This window comes from Hydra vulgaris, chromosome 15, assembly GCF_038396675.1.
Source record: "Hydra vulgaris chromosome 15, alternate assembly HydraT2T_AEP".
In the NCBI taxonomy this organism is placed as follows: Eukaryota; Metazoa; Cnidaria; class Hydrozoa; order Anthoathecata; family Hydridae; genus Hydra; species Hydra vulgaris.
Window position 1 is genome coordinate 31,180,001 of NC_088934.1, and position 25,000 is coordinate 31,205,000.

The following is a 25,000-nucleotide window of genomic DNA, read 5'->3' on the forward strand; positions in this document are numbered from 1 at the left end:
ATAATATATTAAATTTTTAAATTTTTATAGATTATTTTTATAGATGAATTATTTCAGAGTGGTGCAATTAAGTTTATTTTTTTTTGTAATTGGTTCACACACTTTTTTCACAACCAACATTTCTGCTAATTGTTGTTTTTATTGTTTGATAAAGCGTTGCTGAATAATCCATAAGTGAATGTAGCTGTTTTTTTTAAATTTCATTAATTCCGAAGAGAAAGAGTATTAATAAAAAAACAAAAACAAAAAAAAACAGTGTTTTTTTAAAAATTTTGTTCTTTAATCTTTAGTTATTACAAAGTCGTGTTATTTAGTAAATCGTGATCAAAATAAAGTAATATCTTTTACATATGCAATATAATAAACTGCATATACAGTTATTAAAATTGTGTACATATATATATATATATATATATATATATATATATATATATATATATATATATATATATATATATATATATAATATATTTCGTATTATAATTAAAGATAGTTAGGAATTCGTAATTTATAATAAACCATGAACAGAATATAGGATAACATAACATGAAATATAGTAAACTGCTTTTGTAATATTTAATCGTTTACATGTGTAGTAAATTATTTATTGGATATATAATATATTAAAAGATTTTGGAATATACAAAAAATATATTATATATATATATAATATTAACATATATTACGATTAAGTAGCGGCATCTTTTATAGAACTTGCAGAAGGTCTTATCATCAAGAAACTGCTTTTTTGTACCATATAATATTTTTTGGTACAATTTCTTTGTATTAACTTTATATTTGTAAGCCACATCATGTCCACAGTCTGTTCACTGTTTCGGTTACAAAATAAAAGAATGCTAAAAAGCAGATTATTTTAAATTCTCTCAACAATATAAGTGCTAAATTTGATTATTTTATTCAATATATTTTGTTTATTTTAAATTTTATCCAATACATTTTAAATATTTTAGATTTTAACAGTATGGATAATTTTGAAACTTTTGTTTTGCAAACAAACTGACTTAGCAGATTTCAAATAAGTAATATAATTTTTTATATGATTTTTATGCACAAAGTAATAACAAATATTCTTGCAGAATATTTATTACTTTGTTTATAAAAATCATAGAAAAAAAAAGTTTATAAAAATTGAAATGTACATGAATTTTTGTTATTTATTCTTAAATGACGGAGGCGCGGGTGGTAAATGGGATGTGTGCATTCCCCCGTAAACTTTATTCTAATATAGATAAGTGATCGTGATTTTTGAGAAATTTTAATAAAAAAGAAATCCTTGCTATATCTTTTTTCGGAGGTTTTTTCTAAGTAATAATGGAATTATGTCTTCATCAGCAAAGTATATTATAATCGCAGTAATATACAAAAATTACTTTAACTACGCCGAATGGTACCGTCACTCGCATTTTATGCGAGTAACAGCACCATTATAGATATGAATATATATATAAATATATATGTATATACATATATATATATATATATATATATACATATATATATATATATATATATATATATATATATATATATATATATATATATACACATAAATATATATACATATATATATATATACATGTATGTATATATACATATATGTATATATATATATATATATGTATATACATATATATTTACATATATATATATACATATATATATATATATTTATATATATATATATATATATATATATATATATATATATATATATATATATATATATATATATATATATATATATATATATATATATATATATAACAAATATCAAGGCCAAATAATTAAATAATATTTTTTTTTTCATAAAAGTGTTTTGTTTTTGAGAAGAAACAAAGTTAATAAAACAATTCTTGTTGTGTTACTTAACTCTGGTCCTCTACTGTGGCTACACGCCAGAAAATAAGGATTTAGTAGTTTACAAGTATTAATAACTTTTTTTTTTAATGGTTATACATATAAAATAATCTTTTTTTTTTTTTTTTTTGTAACTTGTTTCGTCACTATAGAAACATTTTACATACAATTAACTTTAATACATTTATAAATACAAATATATTTATATGTACATTTATAAATAAGATAAAAATTAAGATAATGACAGGAGCAAGTAGAAGACTGCAGTCTTATCTTCAATCTTTATTCGCAACTTTACAATATAATTTTTACAATATAATTTTAAGTTACAATAAGCATAAGTACCAGGTGGGGAAAACGACAGCTAAAAAATGTCGGATAAACATTGAAGCTGGCGTTGGATTGACATCGAGTGGTCTCTGTTTTATATACTTTTCCTCAATTTCAGTTAAATACAAAGTTTTAAAGTAAAATTGCAATTCTCCTTAAGTAGCATCAAGTACCGTAAGTTTCTCCAGCTTAAATTACTTCTTTCTTTGTAATGAATAAAGTTAGCAACACTGAATGAGGATTCTGGCCCTACCAAACTACCAGGTGAAGTATATACTTCTCTTGCTTTAGAGGCTAGCATTGGAATATTGTTTTTATACTTGTATCAAAATTCATCAATTTTCCAAGCTTTTGCTTTTATAGTTTAATTGAAAAAGGATAACTCTTCTTTTATAATTTGCTTTGAGCGTGTTTTTTCTTTGCACAGTTTAAATCCACACAATACTGCAAGCTTAGCAAACCCATTTTTGCATTTAACAGGAACTTCAGGTGAAACATGAAATTGCAAATCAATACTTGAATCAATCACATCTAAAAATAAAAAAGCAAGTATTTACCTTTGTCGAAATGTAATCTACTTTTTTACAACACTGAAAATCTTAAAAAAGTAAAATTTATAAATAGATTTAAAAACAAATGTTTTTTAACAAACATAAATTTTAGGTTTATAACTTACCACTTCTCGAATAATTTAGTTCATTTTGCAAACAAATGTTTGTATGCATTGATTTTCGAGGATATTGTCGGAGTGCTGACTTTGAAAATTTTTTCATAAGTTTGCTTTCTGCTTCTTGATATTCTTTTTCTGTTAGACACTTGTTTGTTCTTGGATCAAAGAAATATGCTAGCAAACTTAGCAGCTTTTGTTTCGTAGACATCTTTTCAACAAAGTATACCTCCATGAATTTGAGAAGACTAGCTCGTAACATGTTCTCTCTTTCCACTGTAGGAGATGGTTGTAAGAGAAAACATTTAGCTGAAGATTTATTTTCAAGAAAGTTCATTAACATATTTTGGGCGAATTTTACTAAAAAAGTGTTGGAAAATTTAAGTAGAGAGAAGTTTAGTTACTTCTAAAAATGGAGCAAGATTATAATGTAAAATATAAAAATACTTAAGTAAAAATAAAAGTACACATTAAAAGTAAAATTTCACAAAAAAAGTACTCAATTAAAATAATGTGAGTAAATGTAATTGGTTATTTTCCACCTCTGATTGTTACTGTCAGTTAAATAGTTAATAGTTAAACAATAAATAGCTGAAAAAATAAAATTGAACAATATATATAATAGTCACACTAAAATTTAAAATCAATAAAAATAAACTTAAGCACTACCTGTGTAGATATAAGAAGTATATTTACTGGTGTTATTCGTGATTTAGTTAAGTCTCATCCTTTCACTGTGGCTGTTCCAATGTGCTTTTAATCATCTAGTTTTTTTCATGGAGCATCAGTTCTTTGGAACTTGCTTCCTTCATCTTGTTTTCCTGATTCATTTAATTTTCAATCTTTTAAGTTATCTGTCAATTGTTCCAACTCTAATAGTGGTTGCTTGCAGCCTTCTAAGATGTAAAGATGTAAAAAAAAAAAAGAAAAAAATTAGCATAACATAAATAGCATAACATTAAATCACTTTTTTCGTATGTAAAATGCTCTTCGCCCAGCGCTTTATAACAAGGCCTGGTGTGTATATATATATATATATATATATATATATATATATATATATATATATATATATATATATATATATATATATATATATATATATATATATATATATATTTATATATATATATATATATATATATATATATATATATATATATACATATATATATATATATATATATATATATATATATATATATATATATATATAAATATATATATATATATATATATATATATATATATATATATATATATACACTCTATTTTTTACATTGAAAAGATTTAAAAAGTTTTTTTATTTTTAAATTTTGTTTAATTTTTTTAAGTTTTAATAAAGTTTAAAATTAGGTTTAAAAATTTTGATAAATTTAATTTAAATAAAGATCATACAATTGTTTATTTGTAGCAGAGTTGAAGCAGAAATTTAGAAAAGGTCTTTAAAACTAAAAAAGTTGTATGTTACCTAATATCTTATAAAAATCAAGCTGTAAAACCAAAACGCAATTAAATACTAAACACAAAACATTTTTAAATGCATTTTTTGTTTATTATAAATGATTATTATATTTAATTTCGCTTCACGAGTCTGTTTTGCATATAATAGTATTTCGTCAGTGATTAAAATTTAATAAAAAATTTAATTTTATTTATTTCTATAATTATATACACCTTGGATAACTATCTATATAAAATATATAAATATATATTAGTGCTATACAAAAATTGCATTATATCTTATGTATAATCGAATTATATATATATATATATATATATATATATATATATATATATATATATATATATATATATATATATATATATATATATATATATATATTCGTATATTTACGGCTAAGAAAATGTGCTTGTGGTAAAAAATGGCTCTTTGCCTGTTTGTGGTTTTAAAGCTGACAAAATTAAGGTTAGATTATGTCAAAACACATTAATTTAATTGCAGGAAGTAATTAAACCACAAATGTATATATATATATTTATATATATATATATAAATATATGTATATATATATACATATATATTAATTTATATATATATATATATAATAATAATAATATATATATATATATATATATATAAATGTATATATATATATATATATATATATATTTATATATATATATATATATATATATATATATATATATATATATATATATATATACATATATATATATATATATATATATATATATATATATATATATATATATATATATATATATATATATATATATATATATATATATATATTATTACCATCACTAATCTTATCTAGTACCCTGTTATAAACCCAAAACCCATTTTTTACCATTTACCCGAAAACAATTATTTCCATCTAGCTGACAACAGTTTTTTTTAAATCTATTAATTTCTTCATTTTGTTCTTCATTCAACCTAATAAAAGCAAGCAGTTATTGTCTAATATTTTAAAATTAAGACAAAGAAAATGACACTATGTCACTAAAAAAATGAAAAGATATATTTGACCCCGTTCTTACATTGCGTGGCCTATTCTAGACTAATTTGGGCAGAACAGCGTGAATACTTGAGTTAATAGACCCAAAGTAATATTTGAAGACAGATTATTAAAAAATAGAAATCTAATAAATACAAATAATAAAATTTGATCTTCCCACCCCGGGTAGATAAGTTAGTATGTAAGTTTTGTAAGTAATTAATGTAAGTAATTTTAATTTTATTATGCGTTTTTATGTATAGTTTATATTTATTTAAAATATATATCTTTAATAAAGTTATAAAACAAATAAAATTTATTATTTTATTATTAAATATATATTATTATTATTATTAGGACGTACACGAAGCTACTTTCAAGTTCATGGAATGGGGGAAAAAATGATTTTTTTTTAAAATTAAATTTAAAAAGATATTTAAAGTGTAAGTTAAAAAATAAGTTTATGATTATTTTAAGTGTAGAGTTAAAAAATAAGTGGGTAGATATTTTAGTGCAGCGTTAGGGTTTAGCCCATTTTTAGGAACTCTTCAGTTTATGACAACATTAACAAAGCAATATAGGTACAAAATATAATACAAAAATTTTACAATTTTTTCGTATCAAAGTGCAGGATACTTATTTATTATTATTTACTATTGAATTTATTAAGGATATTAAAAGTCCTTTCATTTCAGCATGAATATTTTAATGCCTCAAATGACGAGGCAATTTGGTGAGCCAAAAATTTATAATCTGGGTATGGTTTCTGACACTCATCTGTCATGGTTTTTTAATCTTATTTGTTATATCATATTCACATTCTATAATAATTAAGATTTGGAAAGTAATTTTTTATGGACTTATCCTATTAAATAACTTTTAACCATAGAAGTACATGCAGCAACCTTTCGTTCTGTATTTTCTTATAAATATGCATTATATATGCTGTGAAATTACGCTTACCTTATCACTTAAAGGATGGCAATGAGTATTTGCTGAGCATAGATTAGCAGACTCATTCAGCAAGTAAGAGTCCCGCTTAAGGCCAGAACTAATTTTAAAGTATTTTCTCTTAAACTGTGCAACTTGATCATCATTTAGAAGAGGTCAGCTAATTCTCCTAAATTTTACAAGAGGTTCCTGGCAAAAGAATAAACTTAATTTTTTCTGTATAAATTCCTAACACCATTGATACTATATGTTTTAAATAAACAGCTAAATGCTCACAAAGCCATTGCAGTGACTAGGTTTTTGAAAAAGATAGCTTAGGAAAAGTTTATTTCATATTTTGCAGAAGTTAGTAGTATATGGAAATCTATAAAATATTCATTTTAGTGATGAAATCATCTATTTGGGTAATATAAGTTAATACATGCTCAAACAATAAACTTATAAATAATTTAAAATTTTTTCATGATAAAAAACTCCCTGCCAAGAAGCAAAGATTTCTCTACGTTTTGAATTAAAAGCAACCTTAAATCCATATCTAAATTGAAACGCCAAATCATCTATTTGGGTAATAACTGAACCATCAATATCTTCTCCTATCCTATCCTTACTGAATTAATGTTTAGCATATGTTTAACATTTAAAACTAAGTATGCACAAGGTGCATTATTGTATCTCTGCAATGTTTTTAAGTTACTAAGTTATATTACGATGTTATCATATTACCAGTAAGCAACCCATACTACGGGTTATTAGTAATTAAATCATTAATAACAATAAAACACATTAACAACTTGATATATTATCTAAAAAATAATATTTTGAATTTAAATCCCTATCAGCAATGTCATTGCTTATACTTATCGATATAAAGACGGCATTAACATCAGTCAAGTTCTTTTTAAAATCCGTCACAACGCAGCAGGTACCAAAAAAGGAAAGTCAAGTAAAGTTTACAAATATCTAAAAAAAGTAATAAAAAAAAATTACAATTTTTAACTACAAAAGTATTATTTGCATTTTGTTGTTAGTAGAATTAAGATAACAATATAACAGAAAACATAAAGGATAAAAATATACCTATACCAGCCTTGGTCTATCAACACAAAACACTGTTACAATAGTGCATAGCATAAGATGTTTGTAAGCACACATTACAATGTGTCTTCAGAATAATTAAAAAAGATAAGACTATAAAAAGGCTAGAAAATACAACATAATAACACTGGCAAATAACACCACAAATTAATAAGATATTTTATTAACTAAAATTCTTGAACTGAAAAGATTTTATTTAATACAATTTTGAACATTCGATGGACAAATATAGTTGAACAATTTGAACATTTGTATCATGAAATAGCGAGCAACTCATAAAATTTTCTTATAAATGGTCATTATCAATTGTGGTATTTAGAAATACGTAAGAGCTTGGTAATTACATCAGCTCAGTAATTACAAGAACATCAAAGTCACCAGTTTAGTAGGAACAATGATTCATTGAAACATTTATCACTTTTCCTAGTTGAGTGTTTTGATTGAGTACAAAATTGTGTGTAATTTGAAAATCTTCTTCATACTATTTTGCTATTTTACTACTAATTTAATACTAACCTTAATGGTTATGAATTTAATGATATACTAATACCATTTCTTTGATTGTGTTACTCACCTTTTATAAAATAAAATGTATTGAATTCATTGGCGCATTTGATGGCGCTTCTACAATGTGTAGGTGATGTTTTTAAAATTAGAAACAACATGAAAAAGACACTTAAAGTAACTGTGCTTAGCTTCAAATCCCATGCACCATAAATTTTTGGCAAAGTTTCCAAAAATTCAATTTGTCTTGGATAATGCACCATGTAGTGTATTTAAGGAATAAAATTTCCCAGCCATATTTCTACAAAGGAATTAACAATTGATGCAATCATATAAGCTAAATATCCTAGAGAGTATCTTTTAATAATTGGTGAAAAAATATCACCTATATTTTTTAGTTCAAGATATTCCAAACAGTATGCAGGGCAGTCATCATTAAAACTCGATATGTAACCAAACATTCATATTGATTCAAATTATTTGCAATCTTTTCATTCTTTTTAAGTCTTTTAAGTATTCTCTCAATCGTTATCTTGCTCTACAAACTTCATCTTTTCTCTTCTAGTAACTTCCAACTCTTATAGTGGTTGCTTGCAGCCTTGTTGGAAGCAAAGGTGTGAAAAAATAAAAAATAAAAAAAATTAAAGTTAAAAAAATGAAAGATTATCCAAGCAGCACTATTTATTTATATCATACACAGGTATATTCACAGGAAATTATTTAAAAACTTTGGCGTATATATAATTCTGGCATATATAAAATTTGCCCAATGGTCACACATGAGTAGTGAATGCTTCAGAGATGAAATGAAGTACAGTAGAATAAAGGAGAATTATTTTTCGAACAAGGCTTATTTTGACAGCCGTCAAGACAAAAAATAATGAATAATAGAGGAATATTTAAAATATAAACAAGACAGACAATCCAACTAAACAGCACTAACAATATCAATAAACATTAAATTGTTCTATAAGCACCAATATGAATGAAGATATACAAAAAATATGTCACCTAACAAAAACACTTAAAAACAAAAAATTGATTATATAATAAAAAGTATGTATACAACAATATAAGGTCTCAGAATAGAAAAAAAAACAAAAAACAAAACAAATTATGTGTAAACATAATTTGTGCAGTGATTAAGTAATAAACATCTCCTCAGAGTCGTGTCTATTATTACTGGCGTTAGGATGAGAATCAGCACTTATAACTAGTTACTATCAGTTCTTAAGTAGCAGTCAGTGTGATATTTTATTAGTTTCATTGTTTCAAAATTAGTAGGTTTGACAAACCCTTTTCGAACTAATGCAACAGCAAAATTTTCTAGCGCATGAGCACCTAAGTTGTCAGCAGAAACTGTCACAAGGCATACTGCATACTTTAAGTGAACAATTAATATTGCAAGTTTTTAAAATATATATCATTTTTGATCAACTCTGCAAGTCATCAATTAATGGTTTCATAATTTTAGAATAAGACGTTTTCTTCAAAATAGTAAGGCAAACCATTTCAGCTAAATAAACTTGTAACATTTGAGAGCAATAGTGTGGATGCAAATTTCTAATATAATTAATACCAATAATTTTGTGTTTTTCTCACTTGGAACCTAGAGGATTAACAGATTTAAACTCATCTGTAAACAAATGAAAATGAATTACAATTGGTTCATTAGAAAACAAAGGACGTTTTTTAAAAATCTCTCCATCATGTAAATCACTTGTATTTTCTTTATTGGTGCCTGGTATTGCTATTTTATTTAAATAATTACCAAATTCATTGAAAATCTCTTCATTTTAAAGTATGTTTTCAAGATTTCATTTTAAACTTATATAATGGAATTTATAAAATGAATTTGGTTATTTGTGTCAATAATTTTTATTTCTATCAGCTCAACCTTAAAAAGAGTGTCTTTACAAAATTTAACAAGTTGATATTCATTAATAAAATAAGAAAAAGCATCATACAAAAAGCCACAAGAATACTTTTATGTGTAGCATCTAATGACACTGGTAAGCATTTCTCAATGACATTGTTGTATGATGTCAAGAAAGTTTGAAACAGTCCTTTAAAATCAGATACAAATTGTATATGAACTTGACTGAAAACCAAGACTTGAATGTTTTACTCTCAACTTTAGAAACAATTTAACGCAAAATTTTAATTCAGACACATTTTTTAAAAAAAGTGAGTGATTATCAACTACTACATTAGAAGAGTCACAATTAAATCTTCTTTAACATGTTTGTATAACCAGCATTTTACATTAAATTTAAAATCATGAATGTGGAAAATAGTTGAATGTCTCAGCAATAAATAAATAATATTTGTAAGGTGAAAAAAAAAAAAAAAAAAAAAAAGGTTGTTAGGTAAAAGTAAAATTGTAAGTTTGAAAATAGAACCAACAAATGTATTTTCCATGTCACAAAATATGCTTTGAAAAAGTGACAGAATTCCTTTAAAAGCTCCTATACAACTACTTATTCTGATTGAATCCAATTAACTGCAGCAATTTAATAAATCTCATTGTTCAATGTTTGCCTAAAAATAGGGGCAGCAATCTCTTTATTCATTATTCTTTGTTTTTTTCTCCTTTTTATAAAAAAGCTGTATCAAATAAAATAAGCAAATGCAGGTAGCTTATATAAATATATATATATATATATATATATATATATATATATATATATATATATATATATATATATATATATATATATATATATATTTTATATATATATATATATATATATATATATATATATATATATATATATATATATATATATATATTAGGGCTGTTCATGTGAACACAGGAAAAAAAAATTTTTCTCGGATTTGAATGCATAGTTGTTTATTTTGTGCCATTTGACATAGTAATTGACTGTGGAAAAAATCTTTCCAATCAGATAATGTTTAGGGGGTGCTCAATGACCATAAAGTTTTACGAAAAACGTCAAAAACGTGTAAAAAGTTCCAAAGTTCCAAAAATTTCTAGAACCTGGTTAGTTAGATTTTTTCCACTTAAATATTGTCTGATTGCGTGCTATATAGATTGATTAAAGTGCAGCAGATTAACTGTCATTAGGGCACCAGACTAAAAAATGTCTGCTAGTGTTTAAAACAACTGTGTTTATATCATTTTGTTAAAATTTGTATTCATAATTTTAATACTATTATTTAACTCAATTTAGAATTTGTTCAAACAGAATAAAAAGGTTTACAAGTATAAATATTATTTTTATTTGGAATTTCAGTTTGACAACAAATGTATTAATATTTTGATAGTACCTAACCTTAGTAACCTATTACAGAAAACTAGCATGGTATTCTGGTAGTGTATTGTTTATTATTAAGTGCAGATAATAATAATTTCTAATTTGAAAATATTTATTTAATTTCTTTAGTAATAATTATTATAATATATTGCTGCAGCTGCATAAACCAACAACTGAATGATAAGTTTGTATAATATGGTATTGAGTTTTGATTTTCTCATAATATTTCAGTTATCATTGAAATGGCAGCATCATCTCGTGTTGCTATCTCTACACGACTTCAAACCAAAATCTTTTTAATTGGACAACCAGAGTCAAATCTTCCAGATAAAGTTCTTCCCTTAACATCTGATGTTTTAAAAACATTTTTTTATCATCTTAATTCAACCAAAAAGTCAGTGCCTGAAAGTCTTAAAACAACTGTTGATTAACTGATTATTATTTGGAATAAAGCCCGTATTCCGACAGCATTTCATCCGAATGTAGTCTTAAAGTTGAAAACTTTAGTCCAGGAATTTAAATTAATAAAAAAAAAAAAATCCAGATTGTCAGATTCTCAGAAATTGAGAGAGAAATCATTTACAGACACCATTGGCCTACTTTTTGACATTGCCCACAAGGATGCTGAAACCATGATCAGAATTGAAGAAGATAAAGAATTTTTATTGGATCAGAGATGTCAGAGAAAAATGGTGATGTTTGGAGAGGACAAAGAACTTTCAAAATTAGAAGAAAGAAATGAAGCAAAGAAACAAGCAGAGAGAGAACGAAAGCTAAAAGAAGAGCAAAGACAATCTGGTGCGAGTGCAATAGTTCCTGTTATTGAACCTTTACATGACGAAAGTTATAGTGATGACAACGATAACGATGCTGTTGATAATGACAAAATGGTTGATAGAGATTTTGAGATAGAAATCCCTGTTTATTACAGACAACAAGTCAGTAAAGCAAGTTCTTCAGGGTCAGCTGAATCAAGTTTAGCAAGAACTCCAAAACGACAATGTATCTTAGATACAATTCTTGACTCGCCTGATGTTTCATCAACATTAGACAGAATTAATCTATCTGACACAAAATTTACTATACTAGCAGCAGCAATTGCAAGGGCTGGTGGACAAAACCTCGATGATGGATCATTGTCACGTTCTACAGTCCGTAGAAAACGAACCTATCATCGATCAAATATTGAAGCCACTGTTCGAACTGAATTCTGCGATTTGGACAAACCACCATTAATCGTCCACTGGGATGGCAAACTGATGATAGATCGTACAAATTCTGCAGCCCCTAAAGCAAATGTTGACCGGCTATCTGTAGGTGTGACAGGTCACAATGTTGACAAAATACTTGGAACAGCAAAACTATCAGCTGGAACTGGAGAAGCCCAAGCAAAAGCAGTTATTCATCTGCTTAATTTCTGGGACGAAATTGGTGATGTTATTGGAATGAGTTTTGATACTACAGCCTCTAACACTGGCTCCAAAAATGGTGCATGTGTAGTTCTAGAGAAACATATAGGTAGAAATTTGTTATGTTTCGCTTGCAGACACCATGTTCATGAGATCATAGTAGCAGGAGTGTTTGGATCACTATTTGGACCATCATCTGGTCCCAACATACCTCTTTTCCAGAGATTTCAGCAATATTGGCCCAAAGTTAATCAAGGAAATTTTAAACCTCTGGATGACATTCGAATGAAAATACCCCTGGTGCAAGAACTAGTAAATGAAGTGATTGCATTCCTCAAAGAAAACCTGCATGTTAAAATGCCAAGGGATGACTACAAAGAAATCATGGATCTCTGTCTGTTAATACTTGGAAAACTGCCTGATCAAGAAGAGAAAAATTATCATTTCAAGATCCCTGGTGCTTTTCACATGGCTCGCTGGATGGCCAAGGTTATTTATTGTTTTAAGATTTATTTATTTCGTGAAGAGTTCAAGTTGACCACAAAAGAGGAAAAAAATCTCTGTGAATTTTGCTTATTTGCTAGTCTGGTTTATGTAAAATCTTGGATATCATGCACAAATGCCAGCGATGCTCCAGTTAATGACTTGTTTCTGTTTCAGCAACTTAAGCAGTTTGCAGTTGTGAATAAAACGATTTCCGAAGCAGCAGTCGAGAACTTTCAAAACCATTTGTGGTACCTTTCACCAGAATTGGTCCCACTAGCTTTGTTTTCAAACAAACTTCAAACGGAAGAGAAGCGAAAAATGATTTCCAACATGAAATTTCACGGTGAGAACTGGTCTGAAAGGTTGATCAAATTAAAGAACATTGAAAGTCTAGAGAAGAAATCTCTGGACATGCTGGTGACATCAGTTTCAGCAAGTGCGTTGCGGTCAATGAAGGTTGATATTGATTTTCTGTTCAACAACGATCCAGCTACCTGGAATGATTCCCCAGAATACCAAGAAGGAAAAAATTTAGTATATTCATTGAAAGTAGTAAATGATGCTGCCGAACGATCTGTGGCTTTAATGTCGATGTTTAATGAATCGATTACAAGAAATGAATCTGAAATGCAGAGGTTAATTCAGGTGGTTGAGGATCACAGTAAGCGAGTGCCAGATGCCAGAAAGTGTATTCTGAAAAGTTATAGTCCTCGCTAGCATTAACATTGCACGAACTATAACATTACGATAATTAAATGTTAATTGCTCATATGTTTTTTTGTTTATAATTCGTATTTTAATCAATGACAAAGAGTCAAAAATCCTAGTGTTTTATTTTGGAAAATATCTGATATAACAAAAACCGCAGAACTTCAGTCGTATTGCAGTATTTTATTTTATTAATTTCTCTGCTAATAAACCAGTCTAAAGTGGATGTGGATTGTAATTTGTATTCAGAATTTAATATTTAGAGATAATTAAAACTGATCAAATCTGAAAAATCTAATTAACCGGGTTTTAGAAATTTGTGGAACTTTGTTACTTTTTCCATGTTTTTCACATTTTTCGTAAAACTTTATGGTCATTGAGCACCCCCTAAACATTATCTGATTGTAAAGATTTTTTGCACAGTTAATTACTATGTCAAATGTCACAAAATAAAAAACTATGAAATCAAATCTGAAAAAAAAAATTTTTTTTGGACAGCCCTAATATATATATATATATATATATATATATATATATATATGTGCAAACTACTGTTTAAAAAAATATGAGTCATATATGTGTGTGTGCATGTGTTTGTGTGTGTGTGTGTGTGTGTGTGTGTTTATATATATATATATATATATATATATATATATATATATATATATATATATATATATATATATATATATGTTTCCTGTATCATAAATCGATGAACTTTTACCTAAAATCATGAAAAAAGGCCCAAATAGCTTTCTGCAACAAAAAAAGGTCACCCCAAAATAAAAATTTGATTTACCATTTTTATACATTCATTTTTGACCGATGTTTTAATCTTAAGCTTAATTCTCAGCTTAATTCTATTTATTTCATTATTTTGTTATGAATTTATAAATATAACGCCACACTTTACCATGGCAACGAAACGGCCGTGTGCCGGCAAATACTTGGAATTGTTGTGTGATGACGTCATTGTGTTACCACGGTGATATAGACGACTGTAACAGACTGTAGAAGATTATAGAACTTAGTAGAACATTCTGGAAGCTCTAAATAATTATATAAGCGAGCTGCTGTCAGAGCTCAGTGTTGATAATGTGAATAGTTCTTTGAAGTACTCTGCGTGTAACTGAGCTAATAAGGAACTACTGTAGCGAACTAAAGACGCTGTAAGTGTACGAAGTATAAGTAGTTGTAGCATTATCGTTAGGATACGGACTGGATTATCGAACTGTTATCAACATTGACTGGATTATCGAACTATAATTGGATTACTATACAGTTAAAGTATTTTATTAATTAAACGACTTTATTAAACGGATATTTACGCTCAGCTATCCGTAAAGTCGTAACAATATTATATGATGTCTCACAAGAAAAGTCATACCACAGTAACAAAGAACAAGAAGACTTGGACTAAAAATTTGGTGAGATTTCAAGAGTCACACAGAAGAAGAGGAAGCGTGGCTGTAGAAGAACATTCACTCGATGAAAAATCCAGAATACCACTTCAATTGCAGATCGTAGGAAGATACCAGTTTCTCGGAGCATATGTTAAAGGAAGAAAAGAACGAATAGACCAAATTTCTAAGGAAATTACAAAATTGTGGGACAATAAACTGAATTTTCCACGTGTGTCTGATCAAGTGATAAGAGCAAAGCTTATGAAGGTGCTGAAGGTCTATGATGAATGTGTCAAGCGTGGAAAATATGATGTTCTCAATGCATTATTTGACATCACGAAAGTGAATGGCCAGTGGTTATCCTCGGAAGATAAACGTCTATACCACCTACAAAAAGAAAGTAAAGGACAGGTGGGGTACTCAACAGGACAAGTGGCAAGTAAAGAAACCATTCACCCTTCCAAGAGAAGGAAAGTCCAGTCTGGAACAGCAATACCTTCCACATCACAAGTCCTGTCTACCACAGACAGTGGTACTGAATCTGAAAACTGCAAAAGTAAGAGTGAAGATGATGAAGACGGCGACGGTGATAAAGACGATGATGAGGACACTCAGAAAAAAACTAGAAAGCACTACAAAAGTAAATTTGCTGTAAGTATGGTTACATCAAGTGGAGTTTCCACAAAGAAAGCTGCTAAAATATGCAATGTATTATCACAACAAGGTATTGATATTCCAACTCCAAGTCAATCAGCAATTTACAAGTCCATATTCAAAGAGGCAGGTAAATTAAAAAAAGAAATGATACAACAATTTAAAATGGAACAGTGGTCCTTACACTTTGACGGCAAACGAATAGATGATAAGGAATATCAGGTAGTTGTACTTCAGAATGAAAGAACTGACGTGAAACTTGATGCACTGCGTTTAAAAGATGGCAAAGCTGAAACTGTTGCTGAAAAAATTGCCAAACTTATTGATGAATACAATTTGTGGAATTCAATTAAGATGATCATTACTGATACAACAAACGTCAATACTGGGAAGAGAAATGGAGTTGTTGTGAAGTTGCAACGTATGTTTAAATTAAAGGGTGTCACAATACCACAATTTATCGGTTGTCAGCATCACGTACTAGACAGGATTCTCCGTCTGGTGATGGACGAAGAACTTGGGGGTGATACCAAATCTCCAAGCATTGAATACCCATTTGTGTCTGAACTGTTGAATAAGTATGATGAACTGAAGGATAAGTTTGTGAATGGAACTGTAGAAATTCTTGATAAATCAGGGTGGAGAGACGATATGAAGTTTTTGTACCATTTAACAAGAGTGTTTAGGTTCTATGAAGAACAAAGAAACTTCCCTCTGATTCACTTTCAGAACATTCCTAATATGAGCAATGCCAGATGGAACTCAAGAGCCATTCTCGCCATTCTGGCGTTCATTCTTATGCCTGAAGCGAGAAAGAATTTGGAGAAGGTTTGCAGGTTCATTTCATATGAGTGGGCAGAACATTGGTTTAGTAGTCAAAAGTACAATGACAATGACTTCAAGAATTTATCTGATGTATTGAAGCCTTACAAAAAGGCATTGCAGTCATTCAAAAATCACTGGAAGAAAGAGCCATCCGTCATCGACATACCACGAAGTAATCAGATAGCTGAACGTGCAATCAAGGTGATGCAAGACCTGTATGCTTCCTGCAGAAAGAAAGACAAACTGCAACTTCGATTCATTCTAAGTAATAAGCGCTAGACTCTTTATGAGACGTGAGCATCATGTGACCCATGTACTAAACACAGTAGGCCTATAGACACAGACAGTTATGTATATTTCTGTACTAGACGCTTTGATACTGTTAATTTTGTAATACTTGTATAATTATATATCACATAATGTTTTTTGTTATATCACAGTACATGTTGCATAAATAAATAAAATAACAACAGGAGTATGACTCTTACAACATCTTCAGCCTTTAATATTCATTTACTGTACAAAAGTGTACCTATTGAAAATTCGATTTTTTGGTTTTGGGGTGACCTTTTTTCAAAATATGTCAAAATGAAACATCTATTCGTTCTTTTTACATAAAAGTTCATTGAATTACGATACAGGCCTAGTAGGTTGCAAAAAAGTCATATCCCTAATATATATATATATATATTGATACAGATATAATTTACATAAAATAACATATACTTACAGGTAATTTGATTAGTATATTACTATTAGTATAAATTACAGGTAATTTGATTAGGATATTTGATTAGTTTATACAGACAAACTTATTAAACTAACAAGTGGGATTAAAGACCACAACGAAGAAATGATTTCCAACATAATCAATGAAAAACCAATTTTCATAAATAATAATGGTTGTGAATTGAAACAATATTTATTCCATGTGACAAAATTACTAACTGTGATAAAACTTTTTTTGCGTTATAAATAAAATAAGACATGATAAATAGCAACATACCAGTTCTAAAAAAACATTTTCTGCATTTTAAAATTGTTATTTATAAGTAATAAAGTTTACCCTAGTTACTGATGGTAACCAATTTGAGACATAACGTAATTTTAAAATATCTAGATAATTTTTTTTATTTTACTGTTTTAAATACGATGTCTTAATTGATGTTCTTAAAAATAAGTTTTTTTGAATATTACATTATAAATATTTTCAGATGTCAATAAATGCAATGAGTTAGCTAAATATTGCAGTTTAACTAACAGTGGTTGTGTGAATAGTAAAGGAAGTTACAATTGTACTGGCAAGTCTGGGTGGATATTGGGAAACAACAGTTGTGTTGGTCAGTTGTTTGTAATGTTTTTATAATTTGTTTTCCCCTTATATTTTTATTATAGTCACTAGTACCACATTGCCAGGTATTTAATTTTTTTGTTCTACTTATATATATGTTGTCTTAAAGGATATTCTCAAAAATAAGTTTTTTTGAATATTACTTTATAATTGTTTTCAGATGTCGATGAATGCAATGAGTTGGCTAAATTTTGCAACTTGGCTAACAGTGATTGTGTGAATACTAATGGAAGTTACAATTGTACTTGCAAGTCTGGGTGGATATTGGAAAACAACAGTTGTGTTGGTCAGTTGTTTGTAATGTTTTTATAATTTGTTTTCCCCTCTTTTTTTAATAGATAATCACCAGTACTAGATTATTAAGTAGTTATTTTTTTGTTTTACCCATATATATGTTGTCTTAGATAACATTCTCAAAAATAAGTTTTTTTGAATATTACATTATAATTGTTTCCAGATGTCAATGAATGCAATGAGTTGGCTAAATTTTGCAACTTGACTAACAGTGATTGTGTGAATACTAATGGAAGTTATAATTGTACTTGCAAGTCTGGATGGATATTGGAAAACAACAGTTGTGTTGGTCAGTTGTTTGTAGTGTTTTTATATTTTGTTGTTCCTGTATATTTTTATGGATAGTTGCAAGTGCCACATTTTCAGGTGATTATATTTCCATTTGATCAACTATAAAAAATTCAACAAAATAAAATCAGGAATGTTTTATCAATATTTGTTTAAAATAATAATCATGTATTTTAAACTTACCAGCAAATGAGGACCCGTAAAATGGGAGCTAGGTGATTAAAAGCAATAGGTTGTAACAATGTTTAAATAGCTTTAGTAATTGGTATGAAGATAAACGAAATTTTTTTTCAGTAGTTAGAAAACTGATAATATTTAAGAATTCTTAAATTGATTATAACAGCAGGAACTTTACCTTTATATGTATTAAGGCTCACATTATGTAATACAGTAATTGGGTAATTATTAATTATTTTAGTAAATACATTTTACGCAAGCACTGTAAAAAACGCAACCGTATTGCATAGCAGGTTTACATTGTTTCTACAGGAAAGTTTTAAAGTTTGATTGTTTCTGGAATATGTCTGAGCTAATTTTTAAAACCCAAAGATCGTCTAAATCCTAATATCTTCCTACTAATCCTTTACTAAGATATCCGTCATTGTAATTTGAAGTATAGCTGGGATGGTTAGATATAGTTCAGAAATAAGTTTTAATGCTGGTATCCAATAATACTTTATACTACTGTTCCGGTACATTCAGTACTTTCATTGACAACCATTAATATATGTGTGTATTAATGTATGCATATGTATGTATGTATATATGTATGAATATGTATATATCAGGCCTTGTTAAGAAGCGTTACGCAGCTCGCATTTTGCTTGCGAAAAGGCGATTTGCCTACGCGTTCAGCAGTTTTGCGCTACACAAAAACTTTTATCTTTTAGAGTATTTAAATTATCTTTTGATTGTCGTTAACGTGACGTTTATTCAGAAGAAATAAAGTCGCAAGTAAAAGCATTTAACCGCAATCGTAAACTAATAGATTTTTTGTTAAAGAAACAGAAAATGTTTCATAATTTTTTATGTTGTTGTTAAAAGTTAGTTAAAAAAAATAAAGTGTTTTAAGTTTCATCTTAAGGAATAAAATATATTAATTCCTTTTAAAAATAAAAATTATTTTTTGTCATAATAGTTAAAAAAATGCACGATTCATTTTGGTGTAAATGTTTTATTAATAAGATATTTTGTTTATTGTTAATTCAATAACGTAAAGTTTTAATGACGTTTGTTTAATTTATAAAAATAAATTATTATCACGAATATGTTATCGGTAACTGATAAATAACAAAAAAAACTCTTTATTGTTTAAAAGCATTATTTAAAAGAGTTCACAAAATAAATAAGAAAAAATTTATTAACAGTTAATAAAATAACCAAAAACCGACTGTAAAATTATAGAAAAAAAAACAAATGTTATTTTACGTTTTATGAATTCAAACAAATCTTGATTTACGTTTTCAAAATAAAATTTAGTTCATATTAGAAAAAAGTAATAAAAATGATTTTTCAAATAGGAACTTAGACTTTAATTTGTAACTTTTGTTATAGTGAGAAAAAAAAACTGTTTGTATGATTATTAACGCGTTAATAAAATAACTTTAATTACAATGCGGTACTTGAAAAGACGCTAGTGACGCAATATAACTTCTAACAATGCAAAATATATTTGCTGAGTTGAGTTACTTAAAAATGTGTTACGGGTTTTCGCTACGCTGCAAAATCTCGTATCAAGGCCTGTATATGTATAAATATTTTTTTAACTTTGAAAATTTCTGTTTCTTATTGAGTCTGATTTTTTTGTTCATCAAGTACCAATTATAGTAGCTTGTTGTGTTCATAATAAAGTTTAACTTTTAAGCATTTATTCCATTGGTGGCGTATTGGTTTTTATTACTTAAGTATTTTGAGGTTTTCTATTTGAAAGAATAATTTTTATTATTTAATATTATCATTTATATTTTATTTTATTTTTGTTATTTTTGTTACGATTGTTATTTGTACTTCATTTTATATATTTTCTTACTTTATTTTTTTATTTTTTTATATTTATTTGAATAAATATAATAAATAACAAAAAAAAAAAATTTAAAGCAATTGAAAAAAAAAGGTTTTTACCTTAAATTATGTTTAAACAAAAGCAATAAGATCCTCTATAAAAAGGTCCTTAAATTTTAATTTGAGCGGCGCCCAAATACGGTCCATGCTGTTTAAAATGGTCTGGAATGTATATGAACTTTTTTATCTAATGAAGATTTCTTTTTTGATATGTGTTGCTTTAACCATAATATTTCTCTTGCCTGTGATTTGTGTATATATATGGTGTGTTTCGTAGCGGAAAATGTTAAAGTAGTCAATTTTCAATCTCATTTTGTTAATCTCTATAAGATGAGTTTTAAAGCACATAAAAGTTTATTAAAAACATATTTTAATAAAGTTACTTTATTTATGTTGTTTTAATGGTTCTGAAAGTCATCATACTTTTACAATGTTATATGGTAAAAAATGCGTTATTCTAAAATGTTCTTTTCACCATGAGTTTAATTTCATAAAACTTTACTTAAATCTTATTGATTTATTTATTTCAATTGCTGCTCAAAGCTTTTTACTTTTTTCATTAAGAAAATTTCAAGAAACTCACATAAAAACTTTTGCAGTTATCATATAACTTAAGTTAAAAAATATACAAATATTGCGAAACATTTTGAAAAACATTTTCTAAATGTTTCGCCATTTTGTAATAATATATGTAAGTCTCATGTTTTTAAATTTAAAGTTTTGAATAAAGCACATTTTAATTTTGAATATGTGTAACTTTGCAAAGTTGTCCAAATAGGGTCCTAACCTCTTCGTAAATGACCAGAAAAATTACTAGGAGAGGTGATTCTATAGATAATTGTTATCACATTAAAAAAAATTTAAATCTTTTAATTACATCTGCGAGAGAAAATTGCATTTAAAGTTTCAGCCTAAATACACCAAAAATAAGTAATTACGCACACAAAAAGATTCTCTGACTAAGATTTTTCTCCTGAGAGTTTTTAATCAATTTAATTTCAAATGTGTTTTTTATTTTTATCATATTTCGTCCTATCCTGAATATGGAGACAAACTCAGAAGTTTGTCTCTATAATCAGGATGAGAAGGTTCCCTTTTCAACCTTTGCCAGTGGATCTTGAATTTGGCATGCATTGGTTCAGTGGTTTGCTCACTGAAAACTCCAAGCCCAGTTTGATTTTTTTTCAACAAATTCCTTAATGTGATGAAAAACTGCATGTGCTTTGGTAGTAGCTGAAATTCTAAAAGTAAGGTAAGAATGCTTGAATTCTAAAATATTTTGACAGAATCCTGCCTTCAAGATCTTTGCTAAACAAGCTTTTTTAACGGATTAAAGCTTTCTTAAGCAATCAACAAAAGGCATTGCTTGCAATGCACAATGCTTTTGGGCAAGACTCTGAAGAATGTCAACATTCTTCAACATTTAGTTCCATTCATTTCCATTGAACTGTCCCCCATGATATGCTTGCCTTGAAGTTGCAAGAGATTCGGCCATTTTTGTGCTTGATTCCATATTTCAAGGAGTTACTTGAAAATATGGTTGAAGATTCCAAAAAAAAAAGACTTCCATTAGAAGAATCACACCAAGAATAAGCCCAGATTGCCTGTAGGAGTTAAGTAATGGAAAATAACCAATATTTGAATAATTCTTAGCTGAGTTAAGTTTTGCTTCTGAACAGAGAAATCCCATTTTCAATTTGTATGAGGCTTCATACTATTCTATGGTTTTCATATGTTTCAGAAATACTTTCTGCTGAAGAAACAATCAGCTGTTTTTTTACACCACCATCCTGGGCAGAAGAACTTGATTAGAGACATGATAATCTTTGAGTACTGATGTATCTTTAATATCCTTGATTTGCTTGGAATTTGTGTCAATTACGCTAAGGGTAATTTTCAAAAATAAACCACCTCCATCAATTCCTTACATCTCATTTAGTTAAAGTTTAACTTAATGTGATGTAAGTCCTCATACTGAGAGAATATGGTCGATTAAGGCATTCAAGTACTTGCAGTGAATAACTTTTCAAACTTGGTTTTTTTATTTCTTTGTCCGGAAGGACAACATTTGACATTTTGAAAAAATCTGCTAATTTTTTGCAGAGGTTGTCGAGACTTCGCTTCATGTTTGCCTCTACAGCTCTCTTTTTCATTGAGTTATTTAGAGCTAATGCAAGCCTTTTCACACCAACACTGGAAAGATTTGTATTGTTTTGAACTTGGGCCAATGTTTCAGCAGTAAATAGCTGCTGCTTGTACTTCTCTGAATGTCCTGGCAGAACTTGCAAAGATTTACCTCCACATGCTCAACTAAGTTTGACAATACCACCTGAAAAGGCATCTTTTTTTGAGATTAAATCAGCTGCTATTTGTTCAGCACACTTAGGGTCTTTATGGCAAGTTCCTATACATTTTTTTGCCTTGTACCTATAGTACAAAAAGTGGGGATGTCACATCTGTGCAAAAATTAAATGAACATTAGGAATGTAGTTACATCTTCTAAATTATCAAAGTGTAATAACATCTGCTTAAAGTCTGTAGATTTTAAGATAAAGTTATTTTTTAGATGAATTAACTAATAATGCATTATTTTAACCATATGTAGTTACATTAAAGGTTTTTTTCAGATGTAATTACATCCTGAAAAAAATATTAACTAATAATGCAAAATTCTTCCAGATGTTGTTGGACTTAGAGAAAAACTACCATTTCTAAATATGTTGTTAAGGGTTGTTGAATTTTCATATGATATTGGAAAGATGTTATTAGAGTAAACTTGGACAAAATTGTACAGATAATCTTGGAGAGATGTTGTTGGACAGATGTAGTAATCTTTTACCCCTACAAGTTTTACATTGGAAAGCACTAGAATATCTTGTAGATGGCTTAATGACTATCGGATTGAAATAGTACAAGTCTGGTATCTGTCCAACAATACTGACAGTATCAAGTCGTTGTAGTTTGCCTCTACATGAATTGCAAATACCGTTTGGAATTTTGTCATCATTGAAATTAACATTACACTTAAAAATATTCCTGACTTTTTCAATCAAAATATCAGTTAATATGGTTCTTTTTTCTTCAAACACAAACTCTTTTTTCTTCGAACACAACTCATCAAAATGAGCAAACAGATTTTCTGCTTTGCAGAAAATCTGTTTGCTTATCACGATGTGTTTTGCTGAAATAGGCATTTTTTGATAAAGACATAAATTTTTAACAAAAACTCCAATTTATTTGTTTACATCAGCGGCAAATATTTGGCACCAACATATTTCAATTTTTTTGCTTTTAAATTTGAATTTTTATTAAAGTAGGAAAAAAAAAAGAAAAGTAATAGCTTAATACAATGTTGTTAAGAGATATTTGCAACATTTGAAATAAAACAAATGGTTTTTTGTTTGTGACTTTTTGCAGTGGTAACGCATTTTAAAAATTAAGTTTCTCATGTAAATTAGGCAAAAACTCTAAATGCAATTTTCTCCTGTAATTAAAAGTAATTAAAAGTTTTTAATTTTTGTTTTAAAGTGATCACCATAGCCTATAGAATCACTCCTGCAAAGGATTTTTTGAGTCTTTTCCGAAGAGGTTAGGATCCTTTTATGGACAACTGTGTTTGCAAAGTTATTTAAAAATTTGAAACATAATTTGAAAGAAAACTTTTCAAATTTGTCTAAAACTTTAGCACTTTGTTTAAATATGTTTATATTATTTCCACAATAAAAAAATAATATTTAAAATTATTCCTATTCTCTGAGAAAAAACTTCAAATAAATTTTGATTCAAGAACTTCCATAAGTTTTTATAAATTATCTCTAGATAAGGGAGAGACTGATTATTTGTATAAACTTAGAATGAATGGAATTTCAAATGCAATTCTTTTGTTTTGTAACTTAAAATATAAGATACTCCATCCCAATACCACTAATAATGCTTTAATCAACAAATGACCTCTTGCAATTGTTAATAAATACTTTTTAAAATATAAAGTAAATGTTTACATTTTGAGGCAACTTAAATAATTTGAGGACATTAAAACTACTAACTTGTTAAATAACAATTATTTCATTTTAAAAGACATTCTTTAGAAAGAAATAATAAAAGATTTTCCAGCCTCCTAGTGTTGAACATATTTTAATAAGACCATTTGCTCTTGTTCTGGTCTTTTAAATTGACTAAAATTACCTTGTATGCCACAAATAGAAGAAATGTATGGCATTTAAATCGAAGTCATCTGAACAGTTTTCCTTGCAGCCAATATACAATGAGCGATAGTTACACATGATTTTAATGAACTTACTCGAATGGATCTGAATGGCCACTTTTTTAGCTGCC

At 27.6% G+C, this 25,000-nt stretch overlaps 1 protein-coding gene across 6 annotated transcripts in view; it reads left to right on the top strand.

The window, feature by feature from the left end:
• LOC136091318 (fibrillin-2-like) overlaps positions 1-25,000 on the top strand; it is a 154,898-nt gene that overhangs the window by 60,920 nt on the left and 68,978 nt on the right. For all 6 annotated transcript variants that reach the window (XR_010643901.1, XM_065818736.1, XM_065818734.1 and 3 more), the window contains exons 6-8: positions 17,886-18,011; positions 18,183-18,308; positions 18,480-18,605. Coding sequence is in view for 5 of the 6 variants with exons in the window: in XM_065818736.1 (XP_065674808.1) it covers positions 17,886-18,011; positions 18,183-18,308; positions 18,480-18,605 (378 nt within the window). In the remaining variant the exon portion in view is untranslated. The remainder of the gene's footprint in view (positions 1-17,885; positions 18,012-18,182; positions 18,309-18,479; positions 18,606-25,000) is intronic.